Source organism: Simochromis diagramma, unplaced genomic scaffold, assembly GCF_900408965.1.
Source record: "Simochromis diagramma unplaced genomic scaffold, fSimDia1.1 OVJJ01000208.1, whole genome shotgun sequence".
NCBI classification, from domain to species: domain Eukaryota; kingdom Metazoa; phylum Chordata; class Actinopteri; order Cichliformes; family Cichlidae; genus Simochromis; species Simochromis diagramma.
Genome location: NW_024386789.1, coordinates 128,350 through 145,053, shown reverse-complemented (window position 1 = coordinate 145,053; position 16,704 = coordinate 128,350). Strand labels below are relative to the sequence as shown.

At 41.3% G+C, this 16,704-nt stretch overlaps 1 protein-coding gene across 5 annotated transcripts in view; it reads right to left on the bottom strand.

Annotated features, from left to right (window-relative positions):
* Positions 1-11,951, bottom strand: part of mapk8b (mitogen-activated protein kinase 8b) — a 31,562-nt gene extending 19,611 nt beyond the window's left edge. Inside the window, exons 1-2 of one of the 5 annotated variants that reach the window (XR_005694698.1) lie at positions 11,646-11,948; positions 603-783 (exon numbers count right to left, since the gene is read on the bottom strand). Coding sequence is in view for 4 of the 5 variants with exons in the window: in XM_040023115.1 (XP_039879049.1) it covers positions 603-724 (122 nt within the window). In the remaining variant the exon portion in view is untranslated. Of the gene's footprint in view, positions 1-602; positions 784-952; positions 5,728-11,645 lie in introns of those variants that run through there. The other 4 variants (XM_040023115.1, XM_040023114.1, XM_040023117.1 and 1 more) reach the window with 4 other exon arrangements.
* Positions 11,952-16,704: the final 4,753 nt, after the last annotated feature.

Below are 16,704 nucleotides of genomic sequence, written 5' to 3'. Positions count from 1 at the left end.
TAGCTGACACTCTTAACTGTGTTGTGCATCAGTTTTCTGGTATTCCTACCTGGTATGAGGAAGAGAGAAGGTTAATGACAGCAAAGATGCTAGATGAGTTCGTCAAGCTCATCTTATGTTACAAGTTGAAATGGCAGCTCATGTGATTTTGATGGGCCAATCAATCAACCACTTGATGCATAAGCAAAAAAAAATAAAAAAAATTCACGGCTCTTTGCAAATATGAAGGAATACCAAAAAAAAAAAAACCCTAGAAAATTTTAGAAACCAATTGTGGTGTGGATCAGTTCACTCCAACACCTAACCCTCTCACATCAACAAAACTTCACAGGAAAGATAACACCACACGGTGCTGTCAACAAATAGAATATTATGCATCAATTTTCTGTGTTGTATGCAGCTTATGCTGCTCTTTTTACATCTGTTCTTATCAACTTTCGTCAACGGCAGCCGGCAAAGTCCAAGGTGTGCTTTTCAAGCTTTCATCAAATGTTAGACGGGTTTTGGTGGTGAAGTTAAATCTAACTTTTCGCTGAGTAAAGAAGTGACCAATCTGCAAGTGAAGGTTGTCATCTGGGTCAGCAGAAAGTAAATATACTCACCAAACAATTCCCTGTGCTCCGGATCCAATGGGTCTTAGGTTCTGGTAGCGCTTTAAAACTGTAAAAGTTGAATCGCCCACATCTATACTGTAGTACTCCCTTTCACGCTTGTTTCGGTTCATGGTGAAGTCTTGGACAAAATCGGTGACTGGGCATCCAAATGGAGCTCGCCTCTCAAGACCTGCAAAGTATTAACAGGAGATCAGACTATAGAGATTTCTAGAACACGTTTCAATCAAGAAACACTATAGCTGTGTGTTACAGCACACCCTCTTTATGTTTAAAGCCCAGTGTAAAATCAGTGAGCCATAAACAGTTGTCCCCAGGCAAAGTATACGAACAGGTCCTACCAGCATCCAAGTTGCCATTTGTTATCTCTGCCAATAACTATTTTTCCACCGTCCTTTTTCTTTTTTGGCATATTTACAACTTGTGCATAAAAATGTGAATGACAAAGCAGAAAAGTGTTGAAAATGCATCTCCGTGTGTCTGTAAATGCTACAATTGACAGACTAAGCAGATAAATCATCGAGTAAATGATACACACTGTACTGTGCTGAGACTGGAGGAACAAATCTATCAGATCTGAGCAAAGACCACCCTCACTGACTCATTACATCAAACAAAACTGAAAAGATACATTTTCAACAGTGTTTTTCTCAAGGCTTTCCTGTTCAGGAAATGCAAGTAAACAAGTTCTAAAAACTGGAGTTACTTCAGTCACCATGTGGGACTAGTTCCAAAAGTCCATACCCACAGATCAACTGCACAGCACATAAACAAATAGATTTGGCTTTAAAGGCACAGCGACAGTCTGCTCTTAAGTTTCTCTGGCGCTCAAAATTACACAGGTTACTAACCAAGCTAGGTAGCAGGAACGTATATTAGTTCATCACTCCTCTGTGGTACCCTTTCTTCCAGTTGACAGTCACATAATCCTCTTTTTCAGTAGTACCTACTCGGATCGACTCGGCACGGTTCGCCACGGTTTTCAGTATTTTCCCATAAGGTCATAATACCTGGTACCAGGTACTTTTTTAGTACCTGCTCGACCGGGATGCCAAGCGATCCGTGCAGGTACTAAAATGTGACGTCGCCACACCGCAGTAGCATCACTGAATGAGTCATGAGAGCGTCTCGTTCACAAAAATTGAAGCCACCCCCCCCCCACATGTCCACCTTTGTTGTAGCGTTCATGTCGCAAATTAATTACATCGCTGGATGCCCAGACGTGTTGCTATGATGACAAGCACACACACTGGGTTGTGAACCAGTCGATCCGAGTCCGAGTACGTATTAATGGAAAAGGGGCTATACTGTTTTGAAAGAAATAAAAAAACAAAAACGAAAGTTCAAAACTAATGAGTGATGTGACAGTGGCTAGGTCCATCTTTTATCTACAGGTTATAGTTTTCTTATAGAAAAGAAAACTGCACCGAATTTAAAACTGATATTTGAAGAATTTCTGTTGAAGCACTCAGGAAAGTATTTCCATACACTATCCCACAATACAGGCCGTCTGACACAGTTTATTATCTCACAATGGCTACTAGTTAATTCAATCAAACAAGCCAGGAGGAAGCAGTTATCTTATCGGTTACATTTAATCAAATGTTCACAGTGTTAGCATTATGTATGACCCTTTCATAATGAATATTTAGGATCATTATCTGTACCAAACAAAATCAGATTTATTTCTTGAAAATAATTGACTTGTAGTGATCAGGTCTACGGCAGCGCAAAACATAATGGTACAAATCCTGTCTTGCTTTCTTCCGCTTCTTCCCCCCCCCCATTCAAACCCGGAAGAACTCATTAATCTCAGAAAAATCAAACCAGCCGTGTCTTGAATCCTAAAGGAAGCTTCATCAACTGTAATGACAACTAAGCCTCTGCAATCCAACTTATAGCCCAGAGGACCTGCGCACATATATATAAATTCCAAAGGTCAGGGCGACGGGAGCAGTGATCAAGGCACAGAGGAAGAAGGAAGCCGGGTTTCGTGCAGGGGATGAAGATGACAAATCATTAGTGGAATTTGGAGCATTGTGCTGAGGAGGTTGGCTGTGTAGTGATAGCTGTACGTTCCACGGGTCATTCCCTGAACTGGATTTCTCCAGCTACTGCAGGCAGACCACACCCCACCCTCTTCCTTTTTAGTATCAGTCAGCCCACCAACCTCCTCTACTCTGTTTGATACACAGAAATTAAGAACTTATTATCTAGGATAGCTTTCAAAGAAATATGTCTATTAACAAAATCCTATTAAACAAAGCACTCTGTTGGTAAGAGTAGTACAACAACAAATACTGTTTTGGTATGGAAGATATTATTTGGGAAAAAACACCTTTATAACAGCAGTGGAGTCATCTTAAATTCTGTGATTACTTACTAAGATTAATCTAGAAAGCAAGTGACTGATACCAGTGCCAGCTTTTAAACCTGGGGGTAGTGTGCCTGTGTTGCTCTATCCTTTCACTGCTGAAGCATTAGTTAGTGGTGGGGTCTCTCTCTTGGAATTTAATCATTCTGTTCCAGTCAATTTGAAAAATGGCAGCAGAGGCATAAGTAGCAGAAACAGCAGTACCGAACAGATGTGGTATGGCTGTGATGACTCGATATGTAGTATATCTAAGAAGGTGTGTATGAAGATACAGCACAGTGTAGGATTTCAGAAGGGTCAAGTACCTATGGCACATTTAATGCATAAGTATAAAACCCAGAACACACTTTCAGTCAAACAAACAGTGATTACTGCTGCTGCCCCTCCACGTGACCAACACAGGTGCATTTCAAAGAACAGAAGAAAACACAGCCAACTGCTGAGGGCTAGAACATTCAGCTTTATCTCATTTTCTTCACTTTTGCTTCAACGCTGCTTTGAAGGACTGAAGTCAAGAACACCTCAGTTAAACCCGAGTCACATCTGAGACGCAGTGCAGAAAGGAACTGAGTCACTGCGCTTGCCCAACAGTGACGGGTGTGAAAGCACCCAATACGTACTGAGATTGGATCTGGTAGACCACATTCTGAAGTGGTCTACGTCACACGGGGTCACATTCTTTTTGCTGCGTTTCTTCAAACACGGCGGTAGTCACGTCAAATAATGTGCCTCCTGCCACATTTTTAAAAATACACTATTTGTTTTGCATATAGCTGTTGGCTCTAATTCCAAGTATCAAAAATGAGATGCGCGTCTGTTTGAAGACGTATCTTTTGAGTTTTAATTAAAACTAGCAAACCCGAATTACAAGAAACCAACAGATTCATTCAGAAATGGATGTTTATACTGGCTCACATGCCACCCTGCTCTAAACACAGCTCTGCCTGCGCTGCTTGTGTTTTGTCTTTTCTGCTTCTCCTCATCTGTGCCCTCTCCTCTCCTGCTGCATTATTCTCTTTGACTCTGATCAGAACATCTCTCTTCCCCGTTGCAGAACCTTGTCAAAATTCGGCATCTAAGCCGGACGGAGAAGAGGTACAGGGATGAATACAGAGCACAACTTACAACAACCCTGAACACAAGCAAGAAGTGTGCTGCTGGATGTTTAACAAAAAGACACACAGTGTATACAACAAAGGGTACACAACAAAACAGCAGGAGAAACAATAATAAATGTGCTAGCTGCTAAATTCAATAACAGTCTTCATGCATTTTTAATCAGAGTTTACCTACACAGGCTCTCTGGATTGGCATTTCAGCTGAAGGAAAATGCAACATTTTGCTGTGTTAATGTGACGTAATAGTATCCAACTGTGCACTCAATGTCCCTCATACATTAAACCTGCAGCCATCCTTCCCTTAAACTCCAACCAGCTCTTCTACGATGCTTCAACCGACACTAGTCTGAGCCTTACAGCCCTTATGGTGCCTTTCCAATGTGCAAGCTGATTCCACAGGCGCTAATGCAGCCCATACCATCAGTGATGCAGGCGTTTGAACTGAGTGCAGATAAGAAGCCCAATGGTCCCTGTCTTTTTCAGTCCACAGACTAAACCAAATGAAACCAAACGCACCTTTTAACTCGTGTGTCTTTGAACCACACAGTCAGATTGTTTTGGTTATTCTTGTGTTTAGGATCTCTCTCTTTGCACTGGTCTCTTTGGCTCAACTGCATGCTGGATTGGGTTCATAACCCTCTTTGGCTCTCGGAAGAGGTGGACGCATCTTTCTCCCTCTCCCTCCCTTATCTTCCCTGCTGCTGCTTCTATGTGTTTGTCTAGTCTCGTCTAACTCTAACCCTCAAAGAGTTTCCCAGTCTTGTTCTCTAAAACCTAAAGAATTATGGATTTGATCAACTGCTCCTGTAATGGAATTGACACCCTGCTAGGCTTGGGAGAGCCCGATTGTCCTGCGGAGACGTTTGCTGCCGGATACTCGATGGTCGGTTGCGTCGTGTGTCTGGCGACACTCTCGACGGAGGACAATGAACGACATCTACCAATTTGGAACCACGATAACAGAGTTCGGGCTGATTGGAGCTGGCTCGGCTTATCGAAGAACAAGAAGCGGCTACAGCTGTTCAAAATCCCATAAGTCTGGCAGACATGATAGACGATAGCAGGGCTTTGAGTACTCAGACTGTGTTTTGAACGCAATATGGATAAGATCTTGGAGAAGAACAACAGGAATTGAGATAATTGGTGACCAGTGATGGACATTAGACCAACTGTAAAAATTGGATGCAGTTGTTCGCACTAAACCCAAACATTCATCATCTTCACTCATGCGGCCCCCCTGGCGCCAGCTGAAGTCCTGCCAAGGTTGAAGCCGACTAGAACAACAAATTCTTCCCATGATAACAGAACTCTTTGTCCCTCCTTCAAGGCCACCTGGGTCCACTGGAGACTGTTGACCTTCGCTTAACCGGGCGTGGTGACACTTTCTCTCAGCTGAACACGGGATACACACATGCACACGCACGAAACATGTACACTGATACTGATACGCCCTCACTATCACCCTCCCTCCCCCGAATCCAACGCCTCCTGCTTACCTCCCATCCGATGTGGACAACGGATCAGCTGGAGGCGCAATCGAAGATTGCAGCGCTCCCAGATCAGCTGTACACACTGGAATACTCTCCCATGTTGCTTGTCTGTGTTTTATTGTGTTATGGTGTGTTGATTAGAGATGGGTATCGAAACCTGGTTCTTGTTGAGAACCGGTTCCCACTGTTTCAATTCCTTGGAAATGTTTGCCATTTTTGGAAATGTTTGCCATTTTTGCAAACGATTCCCTTATCAATTCCAGTTGCCCCGAATGACGTCACCACGTTGCGGAGCGTCATTTACCTGGCAGGAAACACGGCGCCTAAGCGGCTCAAACGCTCAAAAGTTTGATTACACTTTATGAGAACGGATGACAACAGGGCAACTTGCAATACTTGCAAAGTAGATATTTCATTTAAGGGAGGAAACACTACGAATATGCAAAAGCATTTGCTCACAAAACACGTGATGACCTTAAATGAATGTCGTGTTTTTAATTCCGCTCCGGACTCGTGAATCTCAACCCAGCAGCAGCGGTAACGTTTGCACGTCCTCTCCCGTTAATGCGGCGGATAAATAATCAACTAACAGTGCATATTATGTTAGCGCGATCTGTCCTTATTACAAAACCTGCCATTGCTGTGCATTTAGGTGACCATGATGAGACAGACAGAGTCTGGCTCAGATGCTGGCAGTTCTTGCTGCAGTCTACCGGTAGCGTCTCCTTTCAGACCAGGATAGACGAATGTCACCGAGCAGTGACTAAGTTTGTGGTAAAAGGCTTGCACCCATTTGCCACAACAGATGCCCCCGATTTTCAGTAAGTGAATGCGTTTAATTGTAGGCAGGGACATTACTGGATATTCTTGTGTAATTGCTACAGAAGAATATTTATTTTTTTATTTTACATTTACAATTTTTTTTTCCTGGGGACCCCGTGACACCCCATTGAAGAGCCGTAGGCTGTGGATCTCTTAAGATGTCACTGTTGAAACCCAACAGGCCATGTTACTCCTAAATTTCTATCTTGTTCAAAGAGAAGATATAAAACAAAAGTTCTAAGCTAATCGACCTTAGTGTTCTCCTTTTTTTTTTTTAAAAAGGAATCGATAAGAGAATCGTTAAAGAATCGAATCGTTAAACAGAATCAAAAATGGAATCGGAATCATGAAAATCTTATTAATACCCATCCCTAGTGTTGATATCTGTGCATTCCTGGATTATCCTTTTGTGTAACACATTTCGATGTTTGTTTTCCCCCTTGCTACCTGGCCTGACCTGTCTCCCCAATGTGATGTTTGTGTATTGTATGTACGGTTGGCAAGGTCTGTCATCTCAGTTGTGAGCAACTGCAACTGACAAATAAAGGCTATCTCATCATCATCATCATCATCATCATCATAATGCTCAGGTCAGGTCTCACCTGTGTAAAGCCCCACTAGTTTGTTTTAATAATTTAAATTTAAATTATCCAGTTCAGCTAGATGGACCTATGAAGATATTTAATTTTTCTCACTTTGCATGCTGCCGACTACCAAGGCGACACAGTAAAACTGCCAGCTGACCAGCTTTTGTTGAATCAAAGGAAAAGAAATTGTCATCACTATGTTTCTTCAAAGCAGCTCTTAAATGAAGTTAAGTATGAAACAGCAATGGTTTTAAGGATTCAGTTTTCAATCATTTAATTAGACTACTATAGCAACTATGCAAGAATTTACTAGAACAATTATGTCTAGCGTAACTTTGACAGCGAATACTCTGAGGCCTCCATGTCGCTTTCATATTCAGTTCCCCGTTCAATCCAAATGAGCTCAGCTTCTTTCATGTACAACATTTAGCCGCATCCACCACAAAGCAAAAATGTCAGCTTTATTTGCCAGAGGTATCCTTCTGCGCACAGACCAGAAATACCATGCAAAACACTCCTGGACACGCTTTTCAGAAAAAGTCATTTAGCATATCAAATATAGGCCACACAGGAGGGAGAGGGCGTATTCAAGCTCTGTTTTACTTAGTATGTGTAGCTCTATCCCAGCGCTGCAAAGAGTATGTCTAAACAAATGGTACATGATCATTTCTCCTATGTGAAGGAAGAGCAGTGGAAAGGTTTTCAGGATCCCTGTGAGACAGGTAAATCCCCAGCTTCCTTTTAAGATGGAACTCAGCAATCTGATGGAGTGTATCAAGCTATCAGCCCCATCAACCTCAGTTGTTAGAAAGCAGCGAATCGTGCATGTGTGGAAGCCTGCATGAAAATAAAATAATCTATGTAAAGGAATTGTGGAGCTGCAAATCAAGTCAACCTACACAGGTAGGTTTGAACCACTTGAATAAGAAATTATAATCACAACAGCACAAACCTAGACGACCACAAAGGTAAGACGGGCCAAGATCTACATATAACTGAAAGGGGAAAAAAAAGGAAGCAATCATTTCTGTCTCAACATGAATCAGGAAATACTTAACTGTGCAAGAAGCTGTTAAACTAGCTTATTAATTATTTAGTCTGCACAGGTAAGATTCTGCAGTTTTCCAGATGAAAACCAAGCAGGACTCCGAGTGTAAGCTGCTCTCACCACAGCCAGGCTGGCTTTTGAACGCTCTGCCAGGCCCAAGCATCAGGGATGTTTTCTTAAGACACCAGCTCCAACCATTTAATTAGCTAATGTATGTTATTATCCTGCTCTTAATGATAAATGTTTTTACACATGTGAAAACACACTGAAGCAGCTCAGTAGAACTAAGGTTTAAGACATTTCTTAAAGAAGAATTGCCATAGCAGTGGTGCAGGTTTTTTGACAACTGGCTCAGTTATCAATTAGGATTAGTTTGTACATGCTAATCTGAAAATAAATGACAATACTACAGCACTACAGTATTTTTAAACCCATCAACCCGCTTTTATAAACACATGTGGCACATGAAAGTTGCAGCTGTATCAGAATTCAAATTAAGCACACGTGGCACAGCTACTGCCATCCACTGACACACTGGTGGTGGGCAAATAAGGTCTCTGACAGCCAGACAGAACTAAACAGATAGCTGTGTCAAAAAGTAGCAGATATGGCTTCTGAACTGCCGCTCCTGTCCAGATATTCTCCCACACAGCTGTCCATCACGCTGTCACTGCTGGGAGCTGATCCTTCTTTTCCCATCTTGTCTACCTTTGTTCCGTTTCACCCAGAAAAGAAAAACCATAAACGCGAAATTCTTGCAAATATCAAACAGTTCCAAGTTATCTGGGTGACCACAGTCGATTCCACCAGCAGTATCGCTTTTTATCTTCAAAGCGCTCGCACTCAGCCAAAGTAGCTGCTGCTGATAAGAGCTCACAAGGCCTTATTCAGTGCCAAATTCTGGTACCAATGAAGGCCCTGAATGACACTTCTCTCATGGCCATCTGCAGACACAAACCACGGGGGGTTTATTGTTAAACTTCCTGTAATCTTGGCCTAGATTTCAAGCTGTCTGACAAACTGCTGATCAAGTTAATTGACAATACTCTGAATAAGAAAAACCTAAATTTAAAAAAAAGAAAAACAACAACAAAAAAAACCCAGGCAGTTAATTTGTGTGAGTATCACATGCCTCATGGTAGCAGACAGGAAAAACACCACAAGAAAAGCTTAACCAATCTATAAAGCAGAGGGGCACATGCTATAATACCAGTAAATAGACCCATCCCCTAGGCTCCAGACTGGGGATCTGCTCATTCAGCTTTTTCCAGTGCTGATAGGATACCAATACCTTGGCTTTAGGTATCTGCCAGTATCAAATAGTAATCTTATACCAGAGTCAATGAGCTGTAATCTTCACTCTGAAGATGACACTGGGAATTATTCTTTTAATGTGTGAGACAACATAAGGCTTGACTTTAAAATAAATAAATAAATTAAAAAAAACTGGGTTAGAACAACAAAGGGACCCAAAGCATCCGATGCCACCTCTGCGACATGTAGAAGAACAACATGCGCCGAAAAGGAGGCAGTGGAAAGCAGAAAGCAGTCTCAGGTGTGATTCCATTTTTCAAAATAGTGCTTTCTGCATTATTTGTAGCTCAAAATTCAATACAAGGCAATACATCTAATCTGAGGAAACGCCTGGTCAAACACAAAATATTCCTACAAACTGAAGAGTGCACTGTTTGACAGCCTGAAAGCCTATTTCAATTAGGACCTGCAGGTAGCATCATCATAGTTGTCGCCAACATATAAGAAGTTCAGCTCATGGATGATGATGAAAATTTTAGAATGGTGACAATCTACAGGTACCGAACCAGGCAGCTGGATAAGCTGCTGACAGACTGGATTTTCCCCCCACCCTGTCGGCTAGTTTAGCATTTTTAAACTGGCTCCGCTTAAGTGTCTTATCAGTATGCTGTTTACAGTAAATAAATGCATTATATGAGACTGCATGTCCACAACCCAAGTATGTAAACATAACTGATAACAGTCTAACATTACTATTTAATACTGTAGTAGCAAACACTGTGACAGCGATGTCAAATCACAGACGACGTCTGAAAACAACAAAGACGACCGGAGCAGTGTGTAAAATGTTGCAGATAACGAAGAGGACGCGTCACAATTCATAATATACAAAAAAATGATTGTTTCCGTTTCCTGCTCAGAAATTCTGGGCCCTTCTTTTAAGAAGCTTAATTTATTTAGGTTAATGTATATGATATTAGGGCCTCTGTAGGCAAAAACAAAGCAATATGGACCAACCTTTTGTGTCCATAATCTAAAAGTGCAGAGAGGCACAACCGTCTCTGCTCTCAGCTGTGACTGTTTGAACTGTGACGTGCTGGGTTAATTGTTGTATTTGTGTTAGGGCTGGTCCCAGCAGAAGAATTAAAGCAGGACGAGCACTGCATCGCTACCGTGATGACTGGTTTTATGTCAAACAATGACTCCACTCTCCAAAAAAAAAAAAAAAAAAAAAAAATGCTACACACTTGTGTCTACTAATAAAATGGCCTGCTGATGGGTGTCTAGATACAAACAGTTGTCACGGAAAGACAACACAAATCAGCTGAAACCATGGTAAAATTCACAAGTTAAGAGGCTTATAATCCCTCGGACATTTCAGTATCAAGATGTCAGAGTGGGCTCGATGTGGATTCATAATCCTGGCTCTGCAGGCTACCTTTTGCTTTTGGTGCAGGAATCAGATTTCTTGGATCTTTTGGCCTGACCATCCCTGTCCTCTTGGCAGGTTGTTCCCAAAAGCCCCGCTAGCAATGTGCAGTGCACTGTGAGAGCTGCATCGCCCAAATATGACGACAGAAGCACTTCAGTGTAACCAAGATGCACATATTGAGTGCACAAGCTGCAACCTGGGGTGATTTCTGCCTAACCCAACTTTGGCCATATAATAAAATTCTTAATACAGCCAATAATCTCGTGTGTTAGATAAGAAACACACAATCCTCTGATCTCATCCCTGTTTATAATAAAGACAGGAGCTGAGAAATGCTCTCACACTGATGCAACTGGCAAAAAAAGGAGTACATTTGTCAATCTGCAGGTTAAATCATCACATTAAAAACACACAAGCACAAAGACTGCAGTCTGAGCCTGATACTTTTATACCTCTGTGATGTTACAAGCTGTACAGCTATGCTGCCAAACACAAAACATAAAAAAAGCAGAAAACCGGTGCTGAATAAAAACAGGGTGTATTCAAAGGCGTTAATAAGTGATTTCTGTTTACACTGGGGATGTAGGTGAGCACAAGCTGGAGGTCATAGCGGTTTCCTTGAGGATTTCACGAGTGGCAAACACCACCCGGTTCACGCTTGGCGGTGTAAGCTGTGCTAATGACATGGATAGGTATACTTCCCAGTGTAGCCGCTCACTCTGGTTGCCTTGTACCATTTAGGCCAGACCTGTCCTGCCTGCTGTGGTGGTGGTCACCCTATACGTTATGGTGACACCTATTTAGAGTAACGTGTGTGACCCACATTTGTCCGTTCCCCTCCCAGCAGTTGACAATAACACGTCAAACATGTCTCAGTGGGAGAAAAAAAAATCCATATGTCGAGCTCACCCCTCTCTGGTTAATTCCAACAGTGTCGACCCCGCAGTCGCCACTCGCTGCCTGCTGCCGGAGACACAAGCTGGACGGTGTTTAGGAGGAAAACAGCGCTTTAATCCCTTTCTTCCCTCCGGTTACACTGCCGTTTCGTCACACTAGCAGGCTGGGAACACTGCAAGATACATGTGTAGCTTCTACGCAACCTAGTCTCAGTGCTTCCGCGACCCAGGCAGTTTCTGCCATTTCATACCAACGTCGTCGAAACCTTCCGATGTTTCCTCGGCTGCACAATGAGAACCAGGGGGCGTTCAAAACCGCCTGCGCGTTCCCGGCGGCTACGTCTGCAAAGCGGAAGCGACGGTTTTGCAACGTTTTGGAATGATGTCGCGTTCAATGGTAATGGGTGGATGTTAACTACTTGCTAAAGGGTTATTTAAAAACCTGAAAGGTACAACTACTCATCTTCTACTTAAAACGTTATACAAAAGTGACGAGTAACATTTAAAATAGCGCTAACAAAGTATTATCAGTTTTATAGCTGTTTTCTACACCTAGCTATCAAGCAAATGTAAGACAGGTTCACATAAAAATAACTATTCCAGTTAAACTTATACATGTTAAAGCGCCAAATGAAAATAATTTTGTCCTGAATGACAATTTAAAGGTATTTATAGACTACTTTTATGAGGTGTAGCCTTTGCTTTACTTTTCTAGATAAAAACCTTTCATTAAAAGTACAAAAGTTGGTCCATAGCATCATACTTTGTAACATTTTGACTTATCAAGGCCTCAAAATCAACATATATCCCATACATATAATTAAATTATGTATAAGTAAAATACATATGACATTTTATTCAGCACCCTACACAGATTTGGTGTTGGAGAGGCAGTCTCCCATTGAGTAAGAGAACGGTACACAGACGGGCTCACACCACAAAGATTCACACGACAGCTCACTATCTCCATCTTTGTTTGCCATTTTCACTGACCTGCTCACTGCAGCAGCGCTAATCAGTGATGCCCAATTGTCAGGTCAACACCTCGAAATAAGAAATCACACAGTGGACTTCAATATTTCATCGCTATTTCATAGCTTATGAACTGCAATATTTATCATTCCAGCCCCACATTTTCTAATATATAATTATACACAGCTTTACACATCAATTACCTTCTTTTATTTAGCTGTTTATCCATTTTTTTTTTATTATAGTAAGTTTATTAAATCAATTTCCATTCCTTGTCCTGTCAGTACCTTGTCTCCACACTTCATCCTGTTGTCTATATAGAAAAAAAAAGCTTACTCTGGCAGAGAATGGGGGAAATGCAGATGTCTCTACGAAGTGCTCTTTCATATGTTAGGGTAATAAAAGAAGTAATTAAGCAGACAAAAAAATATATAAAACTGCCTCCCCAAAATGACACAGTTTTCTCAAGGAATATTTAACTTTTGAGCCTGTCTAATTACAGGACTTTATAGTACTGAGGTATCCGAGGTTGTAACCTACATGATTTACAACCGAGTTGTTATTTTGCAAGTTTTTAAACGCAAAGCTCACTACTAATGATGTAGATTGTCAGCATACTTTAAACAAAAGAACCTGGGCCCAATGAAACATAATGCTTGCCTGTCCACAGATGCATAAATCCAAGTTTCAGAAAATCACTTTTAGAGAAGTCACATGAAGCTGTCAGTAGCTGCATGAAGACACTGTGGTTATTCCTGCTTTAACCTAATGTGTCACTAGTAGTTGAAGCATCAGATTAACACAGTGCTCCCTACAATGGATTGGTGCTTTGCTGCCCCATCTGTTGTTAGCTTGCCCTGCAAATCCAATTATGTTCTTAGTTTCCCCGGTCTAAAAATAGTAGAAAATAAGGGAAAACGCAGAGGGCCACGTCATTAGATGCGAGCACAGGGGAAATTTGTGCTATGGGTTCTTTTTCTTGTGATGAGGAGATGACTGGGGTGTCACGAGCTGCCAGACGGGAGCGCCGGGATGAGGGAGAGGTGGGTGGAACGGCAGCAAGGGATGAATAAGAGGAGGAAGGATTAGGTTCAGAGAAAGGAACTTAAGAAGAATCTCTCCAGATACTGGATGAAATAAGGTAGGCTCCATAATGCGTGGAATGCGATTTTATCGTTTATAGCCTGAGCAGCGCTCATCCGACAAAGTGTAAAAGTGTGTGTTTGCGTACAGTCACACAGTTTGTCACCAAAAGTCAGCATGTTTTGTACTTTATCCTTTGTGTCAGCTGCTATAGCTACTCACTTTTTATTCTAGAACAGTGCTGGTAAGTTTGCAGAACAGGGAGCGGTTGAGGAAGGCAGAAAACACCCATTTCAATCCCACACACAGTGAGTGAGATACAGCTTATTAATAAGAAAAACAGGAGTATTTTACTGAGCCGCCTTCATTTTTATCTGTTTGTGTGTAAGTGACACAGAGCAACTGAAGTCATTCATCATGTGCTCTGTGTGAAGAGAAAGACTGTGACTTTTGTCATTTATGTCAGCACTGCAGTGACTTACTTTCTCTGCAGGAGTTTTTATTTGGAGCTGTGATTTTTAAATCAACTGATGTACTTTGCCGTTATTTGTGTCAACGAATGTGTCTGCATGCCAATAAAAACATCTTTAAAAAAAGAGGGCTTTTCATTGAAGGCATTTTCAGTGTTGGGTAAAACTACTTTGAAAGTATAGGTTTGCAAACATGTTGGAAGAAGCTGAATAACAGAAGTGCTACATAATGGTAAAGTCTTATAAAGCGCTTTTCTACAATACTCTTCCGGAGCACTCAGAGCACTAACATCTAACATTCATACTCTGATTGATGCATCTGAAAGCAACTTGAGGTTAGTATCTTGCCCAAGAATATTTGGCATGCAAACCCACAACCCTCTGATTAGTGCTCTACCTCCTCAGCTACAGCCACCCCAATGGAGTAAGCTAGTTTGGTTAAGTAAATCTTTGAAGAAATAAACAGAAAAACCGACATTATTTAAAGAAATAAACACGTTAGTTCTACATAAATCTGAAAAAGTGCACCATTCACTGCAGAAAGCAAGAATTTCAGTTATGTCATGTATACACTTGAGGACCGACAGCTTGATCCCCAATCACGCCTATACATGATCACTAAGCAACACCCACCCTTGACTTCCAAAAGGTCAAGTGTGAGGCAGTGGCTGCCTGACAAATACTTTACCTGGGCATGGCTTCGCAGTGGTCAGCAGGGAGAGAACAGCATGCTAAAAAAAAAGTGCTTAATTTGCAGTAAAGAAGCAATGTACAATAAAAGTCTTGCATCATTTATTTCCTTTTACAGCCCAAACTTATTTGAATCGTGTCTGCAAAGGGCCTTAAGAGATGCCTAGATGATCGTTTGAAACTCAGCATTGCCTTATCTCGAGAATAGGGATGGAAAATGACAGTGGCGATGAACAATAAGCCGTGTTCAGCTCTGAATTTTTTTGACATGACTTGCAGGAAAAATGAAAGGCATTTTCGTTGCATTCCATTAAGCTTCTTCAGTTCTCCAGTTGTTACTGGTATTGTGCACGGTGGATGACTGGGATACCGCCCTGGCTTTAATAGACATGTTGTAAGAAAGGGCCACACTAATTGTTTCCACACAGACGCTTGACCCTAGGTCATCTTGAATTAAATCAAAGCACACGTAACCTGATTAACAGAGCTTGGGTTACTTGGCAATCGATCATGTTGCCAGGCTCGGCACAGTAAGCTTGTCTGCTTTCTGTCACTGTTTTAATGCTGTTCGTGTGTCGGGAAGGTCATGGAATAAACTGTATGCCAAACTTTAGTTCTGTCCAGCCACAGAACCTGCCACCAGCACAACCTAAAAATAAACTGAATGAATAAATATAGTAAATTAAAGACACCAGCGTGAAAACAATATATAAAGCCTCGACAACTTTCCATGCCTCCGCTTTTATTCCTTCATTATACTGCAGTGGCAACAAAGCAGGAAACCTTATAAGTTATTAATGTTACTAAGAGTTGTGTAAATGTCTTAGGTTGTTAATCTGGTTACATTACAGCTTGTTATATTCCCTGTACTATAATGAAATAGTAACTTAGTTTTCTCCTTCGTCTTGTTATTTGCTACAAAGTTTGTTGACAGGTTTGTTGTTGCTGATGATGATAAGTTTTTTGTAAAAAAAAAAAAATTGTGTATAATCAGTTTTGTGCTTTTCCCTTAAATTCTGTCATATACATATGGCGTACTGTTACAATAGCCAAAGTTTCAAATAATGACGTTACAGAATGTACAAGTAATCCCTGTAAGCCATAAACTCAGGCTTCAGACAGCACTAAAGGTTCAAGTTCAGACAGTTTTTTTCTGCTCTTGAGTCTATGTGATGTCAGTGAGAGATGCTGAGAGCCCCACCCTCCTGACAGGCAGCCAATCAGAAGAAGATTGCCTTTTAGGACGGGCGGTCTTAAAGTGAGAGGAGATAAAAAGACTGAGGGGCTACAGTAATACCCAGCATAAGATGCCTTTTTTTTCAACAGTGAGTCATGCAGGGCTGTTCTGATCGAGTCCAAGAACAAAAGCTTTGCCTTTTTTCTGGCTGTTAACGGAGAGAAAGCCTTTCTAGCTCTGAGTGGGACAAACTTCTAGTAATGCCAATTTTTTCCTTTAAGAAATCCCACTTACTCAAAATGTATTTTATATGATTTTCTAACATTTAGGAACTTTAAAGCCAATGTTAAAGTAAATATAAGCAGGTAAAAATCAAGGATTATTGCATTTTAATGTGTTCAGTTGTGACCCATCCTGCATATCTTCCTGAACTGTATTAAGTATGTATTGTTTAAAATACATATATTAAATTTATAGGATTGGAAAATGATAATAGTGATGAGCAATAAGCTGTGTTTCATGTTCCTGCTCAGTACACCGGATGTTTTCACTTACTGGAAGCTTCTCAAGGTAATTTAGCACTTCAGAAATCCTTTAACCTACGCACATAAGTGCTTTAAATGTGCTGATCACCACGCTTAGCTCAGCAGGCTCTTAGTTAGCACTGATAAAGAAACTGA